This window comes from Oryx dammah, unplaced genomic scaffold (genome assembly GCF_014754425.2).
Source record: "Oryx dammah isolate SB20612 unplaced genomic scaffold, SCBI_Odam_1.1 HiC_scaffold_26, whole genome shotgun sequence".
Lineage (NCBI taxonomy): Eukaryota > Metazoa > Chordata > Mammalia > Artiodactyla > Bovidae > Oryx > Oryx dammah.
Window position 1 is genome coordinate 30762609 of NW_024070210.1, and position 23660 is coordinate 30786268.

Consider the following 23660-nt stretch of genomic DNA (forward strand, 5'->3'; position numbering starts at 1 on the left):
TGTTTGTGTCCTGCCCATGGCTGTCTTATTCGCCCTCAGTGCTGGTAGTAATGAAGTCTGGTAAGCTTTTTTTCGGAGGCTATCCTGAGAGCTCTTTCCTGTACTCCACTATTTATGGTTGTTTTGGAAATAGTTTAAGGATGCCACATTTAACCCCCGCGTTGCAGAGTCCCTGTCTCCCGTCTGTCACCCCCACTTCCACCCTCCCCGGCAAGACCAGCCCCACCCACGGATGATACTGGTCACCCTCAGAACTGCGGCCTTGATGGCTCCAGTTTCCTTTCTTCGACTCGGGCCCCAGGACACCAGTCCAGGTTTAACTTTATGAGTTGGGTGGGCAGCTTGCCTAATCAGTCACATTTCAGCTAGGGGCTGCTTCTACCTGCTCATCCTCTCTGGTTCCTCCCCACCTGAGAGGAAGATTCAGGTGGATTTGGCGCAGCTCCTAAATCGAGGCCTGCCATTAGCAGGCCGGGGGCTGACGTGTGCAAAGGAAGACTCGGAGCGAGCAGGCCTTTTTCACCTGCGTAATAACAGGCTTGGGAGTAGCGAGGCGGCCGCGGCGGCGGCGCCAGGAGGAGGAGGAGGAGCGCGGGCAGAGGCCGCCGCGGGGCCGGGAGGAAGAGGGGGAGGAGGAGGAGGAGCTGAAGCGCCGAGAGCGGTAGGCAGCAGCTCGGCCGGAGTTGCAGCAGCGGCGGCGGCGGCGGCGGCGCTCACACCGCAGCCTCCCCAAGCCCCGAGTCCCGGCGGGGGCAGCAGCAGCGAGCGCCCGCCCGCCCACCCAGTCACTGCACCTCGGCCCCGCCAAGCCGCTGTCGCCGCGCCCCGGGAACTGCCAGCCATGGCCGCGCCGCCGGATCCCCGAGACGAGCTGCTGCCTCTGGCCGGCCCCGGGTCCCAGTGGTTCGGGGACCGGGGGGAGGGGGAGGACGAGGCGGTGACGCCGAAAGGAGCCAAGCCCGAGACGCTGGCGGGGGATCCGGGACCCGGGTTGGGCGCCGGGGTCGCCGAAGCTGCGCCGCGGGAACTGGGCTCGGGCCCCGCCCGGCCGCCGCCCGTTGCCATGGAAACTGCATCCACAGGTAAGGCGGGCGGCGCCGCTGCCCCGCAAATGGCGTCTGGGACTCGAGTCCCCTAGCCGGCCCCCTTCTCTTCAACTCACCTATGCACCTACTTTGCGTTCTCTATCTTCAGTACCAACCTTAATCCGTCCCCGCCCCCACGCCCTTCGCCACAGGCGCCTGTAAATATTAAATGACTGGTAGGAACAGAAATTTTATTTTATTTTTCCAAAGGCTCAGAAGAAAGCAAAATACTATTGATCCTTTTATTTCGTTATGGTTATTTTTCTGGCTTTCAAAGTTGTCCTCAGAGACAAACCGCAGCATCCTAGCTGCTGGCGCGCCTGTGTACAAGTTTCTTCCTTGGGACTGGGGGCTGTAGGGCCCGCTTGGCCAGTTGGGACGATTTGGTCGGGGGGCGTGTTTGCTGGCAGGGCTCGCGCCCGCGACAGGGGAAGCTGACGACCAAGCGACCGGCAGGCCCGCTGCCCCTAGACCCGGCTCGATCTAGGGCAGAGGTGTGACTTTAACTCTCCCTTTCCTTAACCTCCGAGAGTCGCCACACCCTACTTCCTCCCATTTCCCTTCCCCTCCTCTAGCTCACCGCGCACTAAACTGAAACGCCGAGGTGTGTTTAATTCCGGAGGGACTGCGAAGCCAGAAGGTTGGGAGCTGTGGCGGTCCCCCGCCCAGAATCCTTCATTTTCAGCTCCCCAACGCTCCCACCTCGAAGGGAGCTTTGGAACTTGGAACCCTAATTTAGAGCGGCCGCTGGCTTGCTAGAGATTGTTGAGTCGCGGTGGGTGTAGCTAGGAGGCACAGTTTGCCAGCAGTCTGAACCGGCGAGGGCGTTAAGAAATTGCCCTGGGTTTGTCCTCCCTCCCCACCTGACTTCACCTTCTGAACTGGATCCCAGCGGAGACCTGAGATCTTGAAGCATCCTGCCCAAAGGATGCCTGAAACGAGCTTTGGGGTGGGACTGCCGGCTCAGGGAACTCCGTGTTTCCAAGGAGCGGGGGAGAGGGTGCTGTGTTGTGTAGTTCTCCGAGAAAGCTTTGCGGGGTGGAATGAGAGTTGTGTAGTTTTGGAGATGTAGCTCTTGAAGGCCGGGTGCTAGGTGATCCTGGGAGAGCGGAATTGGGGCGGGACTGGCATTCTTGTTCTTGGCAGCTGATTTAGGGGAACCCTTTTCTTCAGCCACTGCCTCTCTTAAGGGTCACATGGAGTGCTTTAGGTAGTCTTGATTATGCTCTAGTATAAAAGATTTGAGCTGAGGAAAGGAGATTTAGGGAATGTTTTGAATAAAACATTCTGAAGGGAAGAGAAAAAGACCATATACAAACAAAAAAGAAAAAAGACAGACTCAAAAGTAGAAAACTCTGTTTGTCCAGTATTAGTTATTATATGGGGAGGGGAGGATTTCCGACTAAGATCTCAACTTAATCTAAATGAAAACAAAGCTTTATAATTGCAAAAGAAGATGGCAAACCTAATAGAAAAAGGAAGGTACTTTTTTGGTTGATTTACCATCAGCATTCTTCGTTGAGAGTAGCTCCTAGTACAGAACCTTTATCCACCATCATCAAAATAAAGCATTTATAAACATTGCCCACCTCTCATTGGTGTGATCAGGGTCAGGTGAACTAAGGAGGGGAAGCTTAGCTTCCTCTCAATAACATACTATCCACCAAAATCGTTGATCTATATAAAATGCTTTTTAACAATTGTGACAAAGTAGGCATTTGCAATTTTTAACATTATTACTATTATTATAGAAATAGTTTGTTAAATATATTAGGGATTTCCTATCCTAGGCAACAAATATATTAGTAAAATTAAACATAATGCTGAGTTTGGATGGGAAAAGAATGAAGGGAGGGGGACAAAGCATAAGTTTGCAATTTATACAGAAAATTTTAAGTTTATTTATTGCTGCTTGAAGGAATTTGTCATATATTTATTGGTTATTTAGTGTTTTCAGTTTGCATTCAGTATTCAGTATGGGCTGTTATAAGAGGCCTAGATGCCAGAAATGATATCTAAATTAATTACTAGATCTTGAAAAAAATAAAATAAAATCTGGGCCAGCTTCCCTATCTGTTATTTTAACAGTTCTATTGCAATAAGTAAAGTTAGCAGGTGTATCCTCAACTTAATCAGGGACAAAATCCAGAGGAAGCCTATTAAGCTCATAATTTTACTTTTTTAAAAGAATGATGCTCTTTGGGACTCAAATCAAACTAAGAAGTAACTTAGACTTCGAGTGTGATACACTGTAAACAAATTATGTTTCTTTTTCAAATGGAATTCTAAAATGTAAGACAGATATTGATGTTTTAAAACTTTTTTTTCTTGAAAAACACCACTAATCAGGCCATCTGGACAGAAATTCTGTGATTTATTTTTATACATTGATGGTAATTAAAGTTTTTGAAGAAACATTTCTAAAAATATTTCTCTGTGATGTCCTGGAATGAATATATGTTTAAATATCATTAGCATTGCATGATAAAACTCCATCAGTACTGTATTTCCAGGTATTCTCATTGCTTCTGTCCCTTAAGTGGGATGAAAATGTTCTCAACAAAAAGTAACACTTTATTCTAAGGCTACAATTTTTAATGTCTAAAATTGATAATGGGCATATGATATGTCTGTTGCCAAGGGAACATTTAATGCACCATGTGTAGGCTACAACATGTTAGGTTGTTAATCATGAATCAGTGCCATCATCTAGTAACATTATACAAAGGGTGTTAAGAGCAACTGTTTTGTTTTTTCGTGATCAGTTATTTTATTCCTGAAAACTATTCAAAAGGAGCATACAGTAACACAAGGATAGAAGAATGGCCCTTTGTTTAAAGGAAGAATTTAAAATAGAACATTTGAACAAAATGCAATGGTAAGATGTTAATTTATTGACCACTTTAGAAATTAACTCATTGACTGATTCATGCATGGAAGGCAAAATGAATAAGAGAATTGAGAATGGCCTGGAGAAATCAGCCCAGTGTGATGATTTGCTTTAGTGATATTGACCTATAGATAATTTACCTTAAATTTCTAGATGATTGCTGATTTAGGGGTGACAGAGAGAAAGAGAAGGAGGGAGGAAGAGGGACAGAGAAAGAGAAATTTTCCTAATTTACTTGGACCACAGTACTCATAATTTTCAAATGCTGAATATGATACTCCATTGGAAAAACTATTCTTAATCTATCATGATTTAAATACCTTTCAAAAATGTTTATATATGCTGTTTATTTTGTTTAATATCATAAAGTGTACCACACATATTACCAATCATATTTTAAAATCCACATAGAGGCTAGATTGACTCTTTTCTTGTGGATATGTTTGATAGATGTGTAAGTACTTTTTGTTTGGAGTCATTTCCAGCAATCCTCTTCAGAAGGTATAGATTTTAATCTTCTGTTTTCTTTCATCTTTTAAGAAAACTGCAATTCTGTTGAAATGGGAAGGAACACTGCACTTACTTTTACAGTATTTCACAGAACGTTTAAGAAAATGAGAGTTTCTAATGCAATTTATTTCTCTGGGCATAGACTCTGAATATAATCAATGACATTTCTGGCAGTAACTACTGTGCATATCTTTCATATTGGGAATTCAAATTGGTTAAATTAAAATGTAGAAACACATATGCTAAATATACATTGATAAATAAACTTTATCAAAGCTTTCAGCATAACTTCCTCTTCATGAACTCACTGTTCCAGAAACCCCATCCTTATCATTGTCCACAAATACAGCATAAACCTTCCTGCTCCCATCTCTTTTTTTAGGCTGTTCATCTACTTCTGACTGAAGATTTGGAAAAGAGTAGATTATTTTGTTCACTATACTGTCTATCTTGCATAGCCTGGATTATGGAAAGTGTTTATTATATATAAAATGAGAGACCACTGTGATTCAACTCAATTTAGTAAACATTTCCTGAATGCCTCCTTTGTGTAAGGATCTGTACGGAACACAAGTTGTGGTTTCCTAGAACGTGTGCATCTTTCTGTTTCACATTAGTATTTAGTTAAATAAGTTGTTTTTTTTTTTTCATTTTCCTTATTCCCAAGTCACTGCTGGAAGCTGGTTTAGAAGGGTATTATAACAGTCTAACCACACTGGCACACAGGCGTGTGTTACTTTTCTGAGGTCAACACTGAATAAATAAATACAAGCATAGGTTGCCGAAAGTGCACAGCTGGGGGAAAATAAAACCCATCGACCTACCTATCTAGCTAATTCTATCTTTATGGAAATAGCTGGCTGAATAGTACTCAAAGATCCTTGTATTAGTTAGTTGTGCTTTTATTTTAAAGTTAAAGGAAATTATTTCAGTGGTGACTAAGGAAGATTTGGAAAAGGCACTGTAAAATATAGACAGCAGTGAAAATAAAAGACCTATTTCAGGAGACTAATATATCACATAGGAATGCTCTCTGTGAAAGAACATAGTCGAAAGATGTAAGACAACCGATTTTTATTTGTTTAAGTAATATTTGGGGCAAAAAGAACAATGAGAAGAACATGAACTGGAGAGGCTCACTGCTTGTGGAAGAGGCTCTTGTGAGAGTAATGAAAAAAGGAGAGGGAAGAGTTTCTCAATTCATATTTAACCTATGTTGTTTAAAATGGATAGTGATAATTTTGAACTGTATACAAATATTGAACAACTGTGTTATGTAACGGAACCAACATAGTGTTGTAGGTCAGTTATACTTCGAAAACAAACAAACCCATAGAAAAAGAGATCAGATTTGCAGTTGTCAGAGGCTTGGTGGGTGGAGGGAGAACTGTATGAACTCAAAAGGTACACACTTCCAGATGAGATAAGTAAGTACTCAGGATATAATGTTCAACATGACAGGTATAATTAACAGTGCTGTATGTTATATACGAAAGTTGTTAACAGAGTTAATCCTTTAATCTTGTGTCTGTATGAGATAATGGAAGTTCACTATAAGTTATTGTGGTGATCATTTAAAAATAAATAATTAAACTGGGTGTGAGTGAGTGAAAGTCACTCAGCCGTGTCTGACTCTTTGTGACCCCACGGACTATACATTCCATGAAATTGTCTAGGCCAGAATACTAGAGTAGGTATCCTTTCTCTTCTCCAGGGGATCTTCCCAACCCAGGGATCGAACCCAGGTCTCCCACATTACGGGCGTATTCTATACCAGCTGAGCCACAGGGGAACCCTGTTAAAGTGGGTTGTAATTCTTAAGTTGGACAATAGAAAACATACAGAAAGACCAGAAGCCCAGGATAAGTGAACAGCAAGTAAAATCCTGTACCACTACTCTGATAAGCTTGGCTCTTCCGAGCTGACTACTTTGCGTGTGGTATAGAATGAGTGCAGTGAGCACTTTTAATGTCATTCTAGTGTCTCTTGAGAATAAGACTAATTTTAGAAAAGCTGAAATGGGGAATGATTTTTTAAAATGAGAAAATGATAGATATTAAAAACTTACTAAGCCAATATATTTGTTGCTGAGTGCTTGTAGATCTAAGAATGCATTAGTATGCCAAATATTTTTATAAACCCTTAAAAAATAATAAACATGCCAATTGCCAGCAATTTCCATTGATTCACTAAAAAAACAATGCCTATAAAACATTATTACTATTTTTCATATTCTGAATCACCAGCATATGCATAGCATGTACTATGCCCAGGAACTTTAGAAGTACCCAGCTTACTTTAGAGGAGAAGGCAATGGCACCCCACTCCAGTACTCTTGCCTGGAAAATCCCATGGATGGAGGAGCCTGGTAGGCTGCAGTCCATGGGGTCACTAAGAGTCAGACATGACCGAGCGACTTCCCTTTCACTTTTCACTTTCATGCATTGGAGAAGGAAATGGCAACCCACTCCAGTGTTCTTGCCTAGAGAATCCCAGGGATGGGGGAACCTGGTGGGCTGCCGTCTATGGGGTCGCACAGAGTTGGACACGACTGAGGTAATTTAGCAGCAGCAGCAGCTTACTTTAGAAAGCACACTGTTTATCAAAAAACAAACAACCCAATAAAAAAAAATGGGCAGAAGACCTCAATAGACATTTCTCCAAAGAAGACATACAGATGACCAACAAACACATGATAAGTTGCTCAACATCACTAATTATTAGAGAAATGCAAATCGAAACTACAGTGTGGTGTCATCTCACCCCCATCGAAATGGCCATCATTAAACAGTCCACAAACAGTAAATGCTAAAGAGGGAGGAGAGGAAGGAGAACCCTTTTGCACTGTTAATAGGAATGTAAACTGATACAGCCACTAAGGAGAACAGTGTGGTGGTTCCTTAAAAAATTAAAAATAGAACTTACCATATGACCTAGCAATCACACTACTAGGCATATACCCAGAGAAAACTGTAATTCAAAAAGACACATGCTTCCCAACGTTTATTGCAGCATTATTTACAATAGCCAGGACATGGAAGCAACCTAAATGTCTATCAACTGAGGAATGGATAAAGAAGATGTGGCATATATGTACAATGGAATATTCAGTTCAGTTCAGTCACTCAGTTGTGTCCGACTCTGCGACCCCATGAACTGCAGCACGCCAGGCCTCCCTGTCCATCATCAACTCCCGGAGTTCACCCAAACTCATGTCCATCGAGTCGGTGATGCCATCCAGCCATCTCATCCTCTGTCGTCTTTACAGCATCAAACCTTGCTTCTATCACCAGTCACATCCACAACTGGGTATTGTTTTTGCTTTGGCTCCATCCCTTCATTCTTTCTGGAGTTATTTCTCCGTTGATCTCCAGTAGCATACTGGGCACCTACTGACCTGGGGAGTTCCTCTTTCAGTATCCTATCATTTTGCCTTTTCATACTGTTCATGGGGTTCTCAAGGCAAGAATACTGAAGTGGTTTGCCATTCCCTTCTCCAGTGGACCACATTCTGTCAGTCAGTATTACTCAGCCACAAAAATGATTAAAATTGGATCATTTGTAGAGACCTGGATGGACCTAGAGACTGTATTACAGAGTGAAGTAAGTCAGAAATAGAAAAACAAATGTCATATATTAATGCATATATATGGAATCTAGAAAAATGGTATAGATGGTCTTACCTACAAAACAGAAATAGAGACACAGAGGTAGAGGACAAACATGGACACCAAGAGGGAAAAGGAGGAGAGTGGGATGAACTGAGAGATTAGGATTGACATATATACACTATTGATAGTATATATAAAAGAGATAACTAATGAAAACCTCAGAGAACTCTATTCAGTGCTCTGTAATGACCTAAATGGAAGGGAAATCCAAAAAAGAGGGGATATATGTATACGTATAGCTGATTCACTTTGCTGTACAGTAGAAACTAACACAACATTGTAAAGCAACTATACTCCCGTAAAAATTAATTGAAAAGAAAGAAAGCATGCTGTTTAATTTTGCAAATGGCACAAAGTTTCAAAAGATTGTTGATATGGTTGAGGATATCACTGCTATTTAAAAATCTTGATTTTAATGTTAACCCAAAAGTAATAATTTGCTACTCTAATTTAAAAAATTCCTTTTTGGAATAGGAAGCATATGCATGTGATATTAAATTTTAACTGAGTGAAGTAAGACAGAAAAGGAGAAATAGTGTATGACATCCCTTACATGTGAAATCTAAAAAGAAGTGATATGAATGAACTTACAAGACAGAGACTCACAGGCTTAGAGAATGGACTTATGGTTGCTGAGGGGGTGGGGAAGGATGGGGGAAGGAATAGTTAGGGAGTTTGGGACGGACATGTACATACTGCTATATTTAAAATGGATAACCAACAAGTACTGTATAGCACATAGAACTCTGCTCAATGTCATGTGGAAGCCTGGATAGAAGGGGCATTTGGGGTAGAATGGATACATGTATATGTTGGCTGAATCCCTTTGCTGTTCACTTGAAACTATCACAACATAGTTTGTTAATTGTCTCTACTCCAATACAAAATAAAAAGGTTTTAAAAAAATAAAATTTAAAAGGTACAAAAGGGTATACAGAGAAAAGGAAGTCTTCTTCACATTCAGTCTTCCAACCAGCCCTTGTTCCTCTTCAGCAGCAACCATTGTTATCAAATTCAGCAAGGGAGCACTGTTTAATTCATTCATTATTACACTATTATTGATTGAACTTCTGCTATATTCCAGGCATTGTTCTAAGCACTAAGTATATGGTACAGAAAGGGACAAATCTATTTCCAGTAAATTATATATCTGTGTGTGTGTATGTGTGTGTGTGTGTGTGTGTGTGTGTGTGTGTGTAGGAAGGAAGGGAGAGAAGAGGGAAGGGAAACAGAACAAAAAATATATGTCAAGGTATGGTAAGTCCTGTGCGTGTGTGTGTGTGTGTGTGTGTGTCTGTGTGTGTGTGTGTGTCTGTGTGCGCATGCACACTCAGTCAGTTGTGTCCGACTCTTTGCCACTCCATGGACTGTAGCTTGCTAAGCTCCTCTGTCCATGGACTTTTCCAGGCAAGAATACTGGAGTGGGTTGCCATTCCCTTCTCCAGTGGATCTTCCCGACCCAGGGGTTAAACCCTGGTCTCCCGCATTGCAGGCAGATTCTTTACCATCTGAGCCAGTGATGTAGAGGGAGAATTAAATAAGGTGGACAGTAGAGTTAGCAGAGGCATGCAAGGCAGTGAGATTACTGATTGATCTTGGAATCTGGGGAGGAGGAATGAGGACAGAAGACGATGAAGCACAGAGAAAAGATGATATGAGCAGTGTGTTATTTGATATGGAGATTAAGGAGGGGGTACAGTTATTGAGGAGATTGGAAGACTGGGATGGAGTAGAGGACAAGGTCATCAGAAGATTGAGGTCCGAAGAATGGCAAGCTGGGAGTGGAACGATCACCTGCGTGATTACTGAAATTGCAAAGATCGTAGAGATTGTAGATTACAGTGAACCAGTGCTGTTGTGTTTAGGAAAGAACATAGTGTCTTGGGCTTCAAAGTTACAGAATTTTAGAGACAAGGGAAGAAGAGTAGCCTGTAAAATCATAAATATAAATTTCTGACTATGGGTTCTGCAAAGTCTGTTTAATTTGTTCAGAGTGTATGAGATGCAACTTAAAATAGTTCATTGTGAAGGATGGGAACTTTGAGAACTGTAATTAACTAAATATGAGCTAGTGGTATGGTGAAATTACTAAAATATCTTATGTAATTTTAGGTAATATTAATAGAAAGTCTTGGGTACACGTTATATGAGGTAGTAGTTCTGGATTCTGTTCTAGGCAGGCCAAATATGGAGTGTTATACTGAGTGATGGGTGCCATGGTTTATAGAAACTGTAGTATGGCGAGAGAAAGGTGACTAAATTGGTGTGGCTTCTGGGGAAAAAAATGCTGTTTGAGAAATGATTGAAAAAATTAAGAATTTTTAGCCAGAATAAAAGAATGAAAGGAAATATGTGTTAAATTCAAATACTAGAAGAAATCTTATGAAGCAAATAAAGACTTGACTGAGGTGACACTACAAAGCAGAATTGGGACTAGCAGGTAAATCAGAGAAACACGTTTCAGCTTAATGAAGGAGAAAGTTCTGATAATTAGAATTGCTCAGAAAAAGAGATGGATCACCTCTCAGTTACTGATGTTTAAGAACGAATGAGGTTTCTGTTTACTGGAGGAGACTTAGAATGGAAAGTGTTATACCAAGATCTTTATTCCTTCATAAGAGAAAGCAATACCCCTGACCTTACCTGTGATTGTTAAAGAAGACATATTGCTTAAGAGTGAATAGCATACAAATGAAATCAGAAACAGTGCTTATTACAAAAACCACAGCTAACTTCCAATTGACTTCCTAAAAAATGTACTCTCCATGGAAGGCCACTCTCTGTGGCCTTCTTTAGGAAATCTAGAAAAATGGTACTGATAAACCTATTTGTAAGGCAGGAATAGAGACACAGACATAGAGAACTGACTTGTGGACACAGGAGGGGAAGGAGAGGGTGTGACAAATTGAGAGAGTGGTCTTGCCATGTATGCACTACCATGTATAAAGTAGATAGCTGGTGGGACGCTGCTGGGTAACACAGGAAGCTCAGCTTGGTGCTCTGTGATGACCTAGAGGAACGGGATGAAGGGGTGGAAGGTAAACTCAAGAGGGAGGGGAAACATGTATACTCCTGGCTGATTCGTGTTGTCATACAGTGGAAACTAACACAGCATTGTAAAGCAATTACCCTCCAATTTAAAAAAGAATTCTCTAAAAAAACTCCTCTAATCCTCTGCTGTTGAGACAAGCTCCATAATGTAACATACTTGCTTCTTGAAAACTACACAGTTTTATATAATTAAGAGTTATTACCTTAAATGCAAAACATGCTATCTGCAAGCATCTGTTTTATTCTTTTTTGCTGAACTATACTTTTCATTTTTTACTACAGACTCTAATTCCATAAATATTTAATATATTCTAAAATGTTTGGGGAATTCATTAACTAATGTCTTATCGCAGAAAGCATCATATGATTCTGTCCTTAGTCCTCTGTCTCACTACTGTACATTTGTGCCAGATTATTCATTGTAAAACCATATTTGCTAAGCTGCCTAAAGATTTACATTTTTAGCTGGAACAGTTCTGCATTCTAACTTCCATGTCCAGTCCCCAAGTGGAATTTTTAATTCATCTACTACATGAGATAAAACCAGTTATAGAACGAATTCTTGCTTCCTGAATATGGAGAATTTGTTGAATATCTCACACTCTTAAAAGTAGCTAGAATTTTGTTTTATGCATAGCAAGTCTTCATTTTTTTTATAAACAAGTCTTGGGCAACAGAAAATGTGTATTCAAATGATTGCTGATCTAGTTGTCATGCATAAGAGTAAACAGTAATGTCCTATCTCCCTTTTGGCATGGATTGTTCAATGAATCCCAAAAAATCAGTGCTTCTTAAAATGTGATCTGTAGACTTCCTGCTTTCAAAATAACACGAAGTGATTCACAGACTTCACCTCGGGGAAATAAGCCTGCCAAATGCGTGTCAAAACTTTAAGAAACACTGATATATTGACTCTCCCCTCCTCCTGACTTACTGGCTCAGCATTTTGCTAGGAGCTGTGGGGAATGGAGGAACTTGAGCTATGTCCTCTCTATTCCTCCAAGCTTACTATCTAGATGGGAAATGTGACTAATCCACACAAAACAAAGGTAAACAACTCAAGCAGAGTCAAGTCTGGTCCTTAGATGGATGCTACAAGCTATAAGCACTGCAGGAATTTAATAATTTTATGAGTTACAGGGTCTTGAAAGGGGTAGAATGTGCCTTATCCCTAAAGGATGGATAGAATAGAAATAAGCAGAAGTGGCAGAAAGGCAGTTTTAGGTGAGGGGAGAGACATGGGTGGTGATATAGAGATGAGCAATGACTAGGGTATCTTAACCTGTCTGTTTGGGTGCGGGGAGACACATTCTGGAGGGGAGATGTTGAAGGCTATTCAGGACTTCAGACTCCTTTTATATGGATTCTGGGGCATTTGAAGGTTTATATTTGAGGGAAGTAATACATCAGCCTCTGTATCCTTTGGTTTCAGAAGGGCTGACTGTACTATACCATATTATGTAAGGGACTTGAGCATCCATGGATATTGATAACTGCACAGTGTCCTGGAACCAATTCCCAGTGAATACTGAGGAATGACTGTAGAAAGCTATGTTAGGAAGATTAAATGTTATGCATAGATGATGAACTCAATGGGGGTGATCTAAAACCTGCACTTTTGCTGAAAGAAGGTTGACCAACAACATCAGTTTCGGAGCCTTGAATAAATAACCATGAGAATAAAGAGGAAGGTACCTGGAAAGAAAGAGGAGGAAAGTTGAGCACTTCATCAGAATATTCAATAGGACTTTGTGACTGACAGGACAAGGAGGCTGAAGGGAGCCAGGAATCAACTCTAAGGCTCTGTGCCTATGGCTGGGAGAATGACGGTGCTGAAGAGAGGTGGGAGGGGGACCTGGTCAGAGAGACGAGGATAATACAATTCATTTTTGTCATATGGGGCTCAAAATGAAGAAAAGCCATTTGAATGGAAGTCTGCACTTGGCAATGTATATTAAGGAATGGATTTTGGAGATGATAACAGGACTGTAGATACAGGTTCAGAACATTGGAAGAGAAGCCACAGAATAATTTTGTTTTTTGAAAGAGATTGTGTAGTATGAGGGCTTCCCTGGTAGTTCAGCTGGTAAAGATCCCATCTGCAGTGCAGGAGACCTGGGTTTGATTCCTAGTCAAGAAGATTCCCTGGAGAAGGAAATGGCAACCCACTCCAGGATCCTCACCTGGACAGTCCCACGGACAGAGAAGCCTGGTGGGCTACAGTCCATGGGGTTGCAAAGAGGCGAACACGCCTGAGCGACTAAAGAACAAAGGGCCAGGAAGAGAACGTGTGCTCCTTGTCTCATACTAGCTGAGTGGCGTTAAGGCTGCCTCAGCCTCAGGTTCTGTATGCGTGCTCCTAGGTCTTGTAGAGTGCTTGGCAATCAGGTGGTAATTACCCTCATTATCATAGTATCCAAGAAGCCAAGACGGCATGGTACAGAACAAGCCTTGACTGAGGAGACAGATTTGTCTTGGCTTTGGCCTCTACTGTCATGTCAGCGTGGGCACATCTGCTTTATGTCTCAGTTTCTTCTGTATAAAGTGGACTTGATACCATTGTCCCGGCTACCTTGTGGTGGAAATAAAATGAGATAACCTGAGGAAGTACATGCAAATTGCAAAGTACTGTACATCTGAGGGGCTTCCCAGGTGGCGCTAGTTGAAGAACCCATCTGCCAATGCAGGAGGCATAGAGATGCAGATTCGATTCCTGGGTCAGGAAGATCCCCTGGAGGACGAAATGGCAGCCCAATCCAGTATTCTTGCCTGGAGAATCCTATGGACAGAGGAGCGTGGCAGGCTACAGCCCATAGGGTCGCGAAGAGTTGGACACGACTGAAATGACTTAGCACGCAGGCATACATCTGTAAGGAAGTACTAACAGGAAGCCTGGTCAGTGCTGTCAGATGCAGGAGAGCAGTCTAGGAGAATAAAGATTGAGAAAAAATCATGTCACCTCAGCCCTAGGTGTTTTAATAGAAAATAGCGCTGCACTTAGCTGAACCTCAGCCAAGTCTCAGTGGGGAATGGCAGGAGAGCGAGCAAGAACGGTGCTGGCCAGAAGCAGGTTCTGGCATCCACATTGGAAAACATTTCGGCTACAAAAAGTGCACGTGGTGTGGCGGCCCACCCCATTCTTCACGTCCTAAAGAGTGAACTGTGCCTCGAGCAGGGCTGAGACATGCTCGAGGGGGCCAGCTGAGTGGAGGATGGGAAGCCGGGTCTATTCTGAATCTCCAGCTCAGCGGAAGGGTAGTGAATGCAGGGAGCTACCCCAGGTATGCCTGCGGGCCTGGAAGGTTGCTTCTCTCACAGAGAGGCTATCACAGTGAAAGCCAGCCCCTGCACCTCACCCTTACCTCAGCCCCCATGTTAAATTAATTGGCCCTGTGGGCAAGGGAAGGTACTTGCAGGCTAATCTTACAGCTCTATAGGTTTAAAAGTCTTCCATAAATAGATGAACACTTCTGGAAAGACAGAGTAGACAGTTTTTCCTTATCCCTCTTGCAAAGTACAGCCAAAAACTCTGGACATTATATATGTAGGATAAATATAAAAAGACTCTGTAGTGAAAGTAGCATTCTTGTAAGACATTAACCTAGATGAAAACCTATCTGTACTAGAGCAAGAGAGAGAAGCTGGTTAAGGGGGATGGTAGCTAAAACTTGCAATGACAGAACTTGAGAATGCAGAGGACCCTCAGCTAAAATAAACACTTAAAAAGTGGAAATTTGACAGGGATAATTATAAAATCTTGTAGTAGGATTCTGTAACTATATGAATAGAATAGGAGAGTCATGGTGAAATTGCAACATATAAATAAAAAATAGAGGAGCTTTATTTAACCATAAGTTAACTCTCAGTTAGCGGGGCAAGCCAGCTTCCCCACTAGGTGAAGAACTGTTACTCCTGTTAACTCAAGGTTTACCCAGAGCCAGGAGCTGAGAGTTGACCATAGCTGGGGCTGGGCAGAGTCCTGAATGTACTGAGAGCTCCAGAGCAGAGATGGTGGCAGAAACCTGGACTCTGGTTGAAAGAACTGAGGATTTGCAGTCTGCACAAGAGAAGATAGGGTGGGTTACGATAGCTGTCTAAAAATACATAAAGAGCTGTCAAGTGGCGTAGGGACTGGGTATATTCTATATGATTCTGGAGGATGGAGCTGTGGTCAACCAGAAGTTAAGTGTGAAAAATGAAAATAGCCTGGATTGCCTCATATGGTGATGAGTTTCCTATCCCTGGAGGTGTGTAAGCAAAGTTGGGCTGGTCATTTATATAACAGAGGAGGTATAATAGACAGTATACATTAGATTATTAATTTTGTATCTTTTCAGAATCACAGATCCCTGTTGGAGAATCTGATAAAAACTTTGGAATCTCTGCTCAGGAAAGTGCACTTACAAATACCGTTTGGGGCACAAATTCTGGGATTTTCTGGAGACCTTTTATGGATGGAGGAATTAAATAACTTCCTACTCTTAAAAAATCAGTAATTCCAGATACTGTCATGTAGATCACTGTTTATACAGCAGCAGTAGTTTCATGGTTTAATAAAATCTCATTTAGTCATCCACTTATTTATTCAACAAATATTTATTAAGCATTTACTATGTGTATGTGTGTTTGGGTACACATACACACACAAAGTATGTAGCTGAATGAAAGTGAAAGTATTAGTCGCTCAGTTGCATCCCACTCTTTGAGACTTCATGGACCAGAGCCCTCCAGGCTCCTCTGTCCATGAAATACACCAGGCAAGAATACTAGAGTGGGTAGCCATTTCCTTCTCTAGGAGATCTTCTCAACCCAGGGATCAAACCCTGGTCTCCTGCTTTGCGGGCAGATTCTTTACCGTCTGAGCCACCAGGAAAGCCCGTGTAGTTGAATAGTGATACCTATGTATGTAACCAGAATATAAAAATTAATGCAATAATTACAGCATAGTCTATTATGAAAAGTCTAAATTAAGAAGTCTGCATTCCATAAACTCTGTTTTGTTAGTTTCAGAAATGTGCTGTAACTGAATTTGTGACTCTCAGAGGGTTACTGAGCCATGCTCTTTCCAAACTGGCCCTGGTGAAGTTGGAGAGAGTGTGGACTTGGAGACACTAAGCTGGATACCCATCTCAGCTCTTCCAATGGCCTATGATAGCTACGTCTCAACCTCTATGGGAAGGGCTAAATGGTGGGTCTATATGATTCTATAGCATCCAGATAGTGATGTATCATTTGTCTATTCACTGTCTCTATGTACATGGTACACATCTGTGTATACTCTAGTCATTACTAAAGTTTTTAGAACCAGCTGTTACTTTAGATAACATTCCTTTACTGATTATAGGAGATCCTTGGGGTTGGGGTAGAGAAAGGTGTTAATTCTCTCTCTGATAATCTCCATCAGCCATCTAAATAAACAACACTTTCTCAACTTGATATAAAATGTACATATATATTTTTAAAAATCTACTACTTTTGTTATTTACTAATGAACACATCATCAAAGTAAAAACAAGGTGCTCCCTGTACAAATGGAGCTTCAAAATACTGTCAACTGACTTCTACTCCAGCCAGACTGTAGCCCCTAAGCATCATCATATATAGAAATTTTGGAGATACTACTATGGATCACACTATTAATTTGTTTAGCAAACCTTTTATGGTAGATAATACAAGGTAAATTGCAACCCAGCAGGTTTACATTATCAGCATTGAATTTGAGTGTTTATTTTTTTAAAAATTGAATCCATGGCCTTAAGAGATGTGTTCCTGTTTTCTTTTTTACCATAAATATGAGAAAGGATAAACACCTAGTATTGTTTCCTGGAAGTTGTATAACATTTTAAAGGTCAAGCAGTTCCTGTTTATAATTTGTATGTTTGCATATCAGAAGTCTCAGAAGTAAGAATTGGTTTCATTTCTATGAATAGTGTAGAGCAGTTTAAAAATATTTTCTTTAAAGAGAAGTAATGTACCTGTCTTGAAAGTAAACATATATTGAGTAGGGACGATTACCAGTGGCCTATCAAGGCCATCTGTGTTACTTTTCCTTTTTTTTTTTTTTTAAGCGTAGTAATCTCTGTGCTCAGCAGTTATCTAACCATTTAAGAACCATGAAAGGAATTTTTGTCAATCTGTTAAAAACAAAAAAGCTCCTCCATCCTGCTGTATGGGGGGCATCAAGATCAACCTTTAACTGTATCACTTAACACATAATTAACTTAATTAACTGTGCTTGCACTGTGATGGTTCATGTGAAGATGTCTTTTGGATATTGGATTTAAGTTGACATGCTGCACTGTATAATCACGTTATTATGAATCTTTAAAACATAATTTTTAGTTCATAAAAGGCAGGGTTGGTATATCAGTTGATTACAAGAGCCTAGAACTTCTTTTTCTATGAAGGTCTCTGTCTTTCAAGGAAAAAATATAAGTAAAATGGGACCTAATTTAGTTGATTTTCTTAGTTAAATGGGATGGTCAACTCTATAGCCTTGTTTTAAAATTGTAAAAACAAGAATAAAACATTTATTCCTGATCTCACTTTCTCTTTTAAAAAAATCTCACCCTCTCTGTACAACTCTTAGTGCCAATTTGGTGGTTTGAGGATTAAATAAGCTAATACTTGTAGTTCTTGACATACAGTGAAAGTGAAAGTGAAGTCGCTCAGTCGTGTCCGACTCTTTGACTATATAAATGTCTGTGGTTCTTATTATTGGTATTAATTCCCTTTCGATTTTATGTATTTGCGTAATAATCAGCACCCTCCCTTAAGTACTTTAGAATGGATGGAACACTGATGTTCTTTATGGAGTGACCCTCACTTTATGAACTGGATTCTGAGCAGGGCCAGAGCTGCATCTCTGGCTCCCAAGCCTCGTGATCTCTCTGCTGCCGCCAAGTCGCTTCAGTCGTGTCCGACTCTGTGCGACCCCATAGATGGCAGCCCACCAGGCGCCCCTGTCCCTGGGACTCTCCAGGTAAGAACACGGGAGCGGGTTGCCATTTCCTTCTCCAGTGCATGAAAGTGAAAAGTGAAAGTGAAGTCTCTCTACTGTACCAAATTTCCTTTCTGCCTTTGAAATATAACATAAGGTAAAAAACAGCTTTACAAGACAGCAAAGCCAGGACATGGAACTCAGCTCTATCTGCAGGGAGAGAAGAAAATAATAGGAGTCTCAGCTGGATAAACTTAAGAGACAGGAGGAGAGATGGAAGTAGAGAAGAAAGGGGGCATTGGGGTCTGAGGAGGGATGGTGATGGAGGGAGGAAGCTTTACCCCTGGAATGAACACAAATAGACAAAGGGGAGAAGTGCTGAGAAGGCATGGAAAGGGAGAGAGGTAAGGAACAGAGAAATACATAGAGGGAGGAAGCCCCTTTGAGGAAGCAAAAAATATATCTATATTTCTATTTCTACCTCTATCTCTATATAAAGGAATGGATTGGTAAAAAAGGAAAAGAGAAGTGGTAAGAAAAGCTTTCCTAAAATCTGGAGTCTGGAGTGAGACCAGGTTCTTGGCTTTACTTCCATTTGAAGTTGTAATTTGCATTTGTAAGATTACTTAGTTTCTTAAACCTCCAGTGAGTTTTTTAACTGGGGTGACCCTGGCAGGCCTCTGTGGCTCGGGGGTGGGAGTTGTTCTCAAGGTGTTCTGTAGGGGGCTGCCCAGAGATTTCTCACCCCAGGCTGGACGAAATCAGGCAGTGGCCTGAGTCAGGCCTGTGGGCCAAATGTTCCTTTCTCTGTTTGGGGATTTTCCACAGGATTCACATTAACTTTATCTAAATGGAGAAGAATTTAGCTCAAGGCTTTCCCTTAGATGAAAGAGATTATTTATAAACTTTTCCACCATCCCCCTCATGCTATCATCCCTAGCAAAGGGTCAAGTACATCAGTGTCTGAATTTCATTGTTTGATGTTTTATTTTATTTTTTTCTTTGATTACGTAAAATGGGCTTGAGATCATAGTACTGTATTGGGATCAGAGCACATTTTCTATAAGCTTTCAGAATTCACAGAATCAATGACTATTCTTAGACATTAGAAGTAGGATATGAATCTTTTGGGTATAAAAAGATTCATGTGAGTAATATTAAATCAATTACAGTGTAAATTCATGCTCCTATCTCTATGAGTTATAAGAATAATTGGCAAAAAAATTGTCATATGTTGTTCCATTTTTAATTTCTCTTAAAAACTCTAGGGTGCTAACTTAAAAAATAAAAACAATTCTTGACAGTTATGATTAAAACTATCAGATGATAAATGAATTCTGTTGACATTAAAAAATTAATTGGATGGATGTCCTTGATAAGGTGTCCAGTTATCCTGAGAATTTACATAATAAAATGCAGCAGTTTGCCCTGAGATTAGTTTGACACAATTGCCATTAACAGCTCCTCCTTCTTAGCACCTGGCAACTCACCTGGCACCTCTGCCCCCGAGAAGGGGATGATATACTGAGGGGCAGACCATTACAAGCTGGGTCTTCATTTTCTATTAGTACTAAGAATAATAGTGGTGGATTAATTTTTTATTAGTTTGTGGAAAGCAAGACATTACAGTCTTTCCAATTCAACTCTAGTCTCTTAAAGTCTGAGGAGTTACTACGGATGAAAGAGGCTCCAGTGAAATGGAACTTAAAAGCAGGTTTGGGCCTGGTGAAAAATTTATTTCAGGAGCTCCCGGTGAAGATGGACTGGCTAAAAGTCTTCATATGGGATTTGTAAATGAGTTCAGGCACTGAGCCCACTTCCTGACTGCTGGGCTGGATAAACTGTGCCAGCTTCCTCCATCTCTACTCGACCCTGCATGTGTGTGCTTCTGTCTCTTTATATGGCAGGAAAAGTCTGGGGTTCAGGAGTTAGATCTTGAAGGGAGTATAGCATGAAGTAGGGTTTTTTCCATCCCTGGGGTTTCAAGAAGAGACTGCGTAATCACTTATCAGAGATGTTTAAAAGTAGGCTTATTTTCAATAAGTGAAAAGTTGAACTACACTACTTCCAAAAATATTCTTTGTATTCCTTTTGTCTCAGGATTCCATGGTTTTACAATAAAGTCAGGTAAGTGTTATGTACTATAAGTCCTATGAAAGACTGTAAGGATATATTTTGAATATTGGAGATCTAGATCTTTAGCTAAAATTTGTATGAGCCCCTATAAGCAAACCAAAACTCTGACAGTCTAAATTAGCAAGTAAATTTAACACAAAAATACTTTTGGCTTATTATTTTTATGGCATACTCAGGTAAAATATCATTAGTTAATAAAATAGAAACACTGATTAATCATTTTGTTCTGTAAAATACTATTGGCTGGCAAAAATATTTTATAATGTAGTGCTCATGAGGGACAACCCCAAAGAGATAGGAGCTAATTATTCATTATTATACACTTACATGCCAGGTATTATGCTAAGTGCTGTGGGTAGACCATTAAAAAATCTCTTTCCTCAAGAAACTTGTAGTCTAATGAAAGAGCTAAATAAAGCATCAATTATATTTTATTGTGAAATATGGTAGAAGGATGTACATGTTGTTTTGCCAAGCATCTTAGATTTTTAGTGGAAGTGGTTCTGGAACTGAGATTTAAAAGATAAGAAATTAGCAAGATGAGGCATGGGGAAGACTATTCAGAGAGAACAGCTCTGCTTAAAACTATGTTTCTCTCTCTTCTTGCTTTTTCAAAGAGGAATCTTTTGTGTGTGGGTTTTTTTTTTTTTTTTTTTTGCCTCTCAGATTCTAGATTTCTAGAACAATGATGAAGGGGTGCAGAGCTGTTTGTTTTTATTAGCATTTGTCTTTAAACCTCTAGATGATTCCTGATTCATAAGCAAAATCAGTCTGTGCAAAGTGGCTGCTTCTCTGAGAGTGCATATGGCTCTCAGAATTGGACAGACTATGCATCTCAAGCAGGTGTGCAGACACTTGGCTAAGGGTCAAGGGCACTTAGAGCCAGACTAGACATAATCAATTTTCTCCAGTAGTAAGCCTTTTAAAACACTGTTTTTTATTAAAAAATAAATGGATGCATTGAGGAGTAAATTCACATGCCATTTTCAAAATTGAGACTTTAAATAAACTTCCTGCATCATGTACCCAGGCTTTATCGGCAGGCCCTTGGCATGCACACTTGCTCTTCTTTGTCAGTTGTGCTTACAGTTGGAAATATTTGAGAACCAGTAGGTAGAAAGGTGTCTGGGTAGGTGCTCTGGGGTGAGTACTGAGAACCTCAGAAGCAAGGTAGCAGATGAGTGTTATACGTGTGGGTGTATGTGCGTTTGTGTTGACGTGTGTGTGTGCATGCAGTGACTCATCCATATGGGTGCTGAGATGAGAGGAATGCTGTGATAAAGACTGCTGGGACTGGTGAGTGATGTCTGCTGTAGGTGAAAAGTGGGAAGGAAGAGAAGCAAATTTGGGCCAGAATTTAGGCTTTTCATTTCTCCTTCCTCACAAAAGCACCGGTGAACCTGGAAGGTTAGGGGAGATGTCACAGTCCTGGTCCTGGTTCTTTCTGTGGATCACCCTTATTATGCACTATCACTGAGCTTCTGTTATGTCCCAGTCTGGCCCCTTGTCACCCACCCCAGGGCTGTTACTACAGAGTTCTGTGGATTTTTTTTTTTTTTGCACTTGTTCCAAGATCAGATTTTTTAATGGATAGCCTTTGTTAACGGTATGTTTATAGTTCCAGCTGCTATTCCTAAGCTACTGTAGTGGAGGTATGTCTGATGCTGGAATTTAAAAGATGTTTTTTTCTCCTCCCTTATGTCCTCTTTAGAACTGTCCACAGCAGCTGCCTGAACTAGCTTCTTTTTTTTCTGGATCTTGAAGGATGCCATGTGCTGGAAAATTGTGCGGGGCGGGGGGTGGTGGGAAGAAGACCCCCCAGGGAGGAGGTCCAAGGAGTACAAAAGAATAGAGTTGTAAAGCTGTCATGATGGGTTAATGACAAGTGGTTCCAGGTGTGCCTAGACCCTCCTCGGGAAGGGAAGGGAGAATGGAATGGAGGGTAGGACTGGACTCTGAGAAACTTGAAGCTATTGGATGGCATACTAAGAACTGTAGACTTTTTTCTCTTGACAGTAGAGAGTCATTTGAGGTTTTTTCAGTGAGGTAGGAGCTCTCTTAGGTTGATGTTGCGAAAACACTCTGGCAATGTGGAAGGTTGGAATGGGAGCAGGTGAGGGGTGGGAGGTGAATTGAGAGGCTTCCACAGCAGTCCGATGAGACATGGTGAGGCAGAAACTGGCAGTGGAGAGCAAGAGGGGTTGGGATGGAGAGACTTTATTTGAAGTACAGATAGGACTTAGAGAATTGTTTCTGTTTTTGGCTTGGACATGTCGGTGCATGGCGATACTGTTAAGTGAAATGTGGATACAGGAAGAGAAAATCAATGTAAAACAGTTTCAAAGATAATAGCACTCCATTGTAAATGTAATATATTAATGTTAAAATCATATATCAATTAAGGTATCACTTTTGGAATCACAAAGCAAGAGGTTTTATAAACACTATAAAACTGCAAAGTATGAACACTTAGAATTTTTGATTTCTAATTGATGCAGGGAATCTACAATGTCAAGTTCATGTTTAAGGTGATTACATTTCACCTTGGTTATAGATTTTACCTTATTAGGGCTTTAGGATGTGGAGAAGCATTGACTAGTTTTACTGACTGAATGTAACTGGATTCACAGTTCTTTCTTATAATCTCATTATCTAGTATCCATAAAAAGTAACTGAAACTGCTAAGTCTTAATTAGAGAACAAATTAAAGTTTGACAAGCTCTAATAAGATGCAAAAAGAACGAGCCTTGATTATATCTTAACCCATTTGATAATTTATTAAAACATCAGAAGAGGATTCATTATTTAATTTCCCCCGTTATTATCTTTTTAAAAATATTATTTCCAATTGTGATAAAATGTACATAGTATTTACCATCTTAGCCATTTTTAAGTATACAGTTCAGTGGTATTAAGCACATTCACACTGCTGTGCCCCCATCACTACCATCTCTCCCCAGAGCTCAGTGTATGCATTAAACACTAACTCCCTATTCCTTCCTACCCCAGTCCCTGGCAACCACCATTTTACTTTCTGTCTCTATAAATTTGACTATTCTAGGAGGACTGATTACTTTTTGAGCAAGAGAAAATAGTTTTTCTGTAACCTGTTCTTGGTTGCTTGGGTTGGCTCACGTGTTACTGATTCATGATCAGAATAACCTTTGAGAGGTTTTACAGCATCACAGTGCATTGGGCTTGGTAAGAAAGTAGCACACTGGTGGTCTTTGGACACACCCTTCAGATGCTGCCCAGTCTCTGTCAGAATCAGCAGTCCCCTGCCAGGTAGGGAGCATATGCCAGACATTATGCCAGTCTGAGAGCACAGTGTCTGGAGTAGCTTTGCCCAAGTTTGAATCCTGGTCTGCCATTTTCTA

At 40.8% G+C, this 23660-nt stretch overlaps 1 protein-coding gene across 1 annotated transcript in view; it reads left to right on the forward strand.

Moving 5' to 3' along the window:
• Nucleotides 1–697: 697 nt before the first annotated feature.
• Nucleotides 698–23660, forward strand: part of RTN1 (reticulon 1) — a 257808-nt gene continuing 234845 nt past the window's right edge. The window contains exon 1 of the mRNA XM_040226343.1: nucleotides 698–1082. Within this exon, the coding sequence (XP_040082277.1) occupies nucleotides 842–1082 (241 nt within the window). The 5' untranslated portion in view covers nucleotides 698–841. The remainder of the gene's footprint in view (nucleotides 1083–23660) is intronic.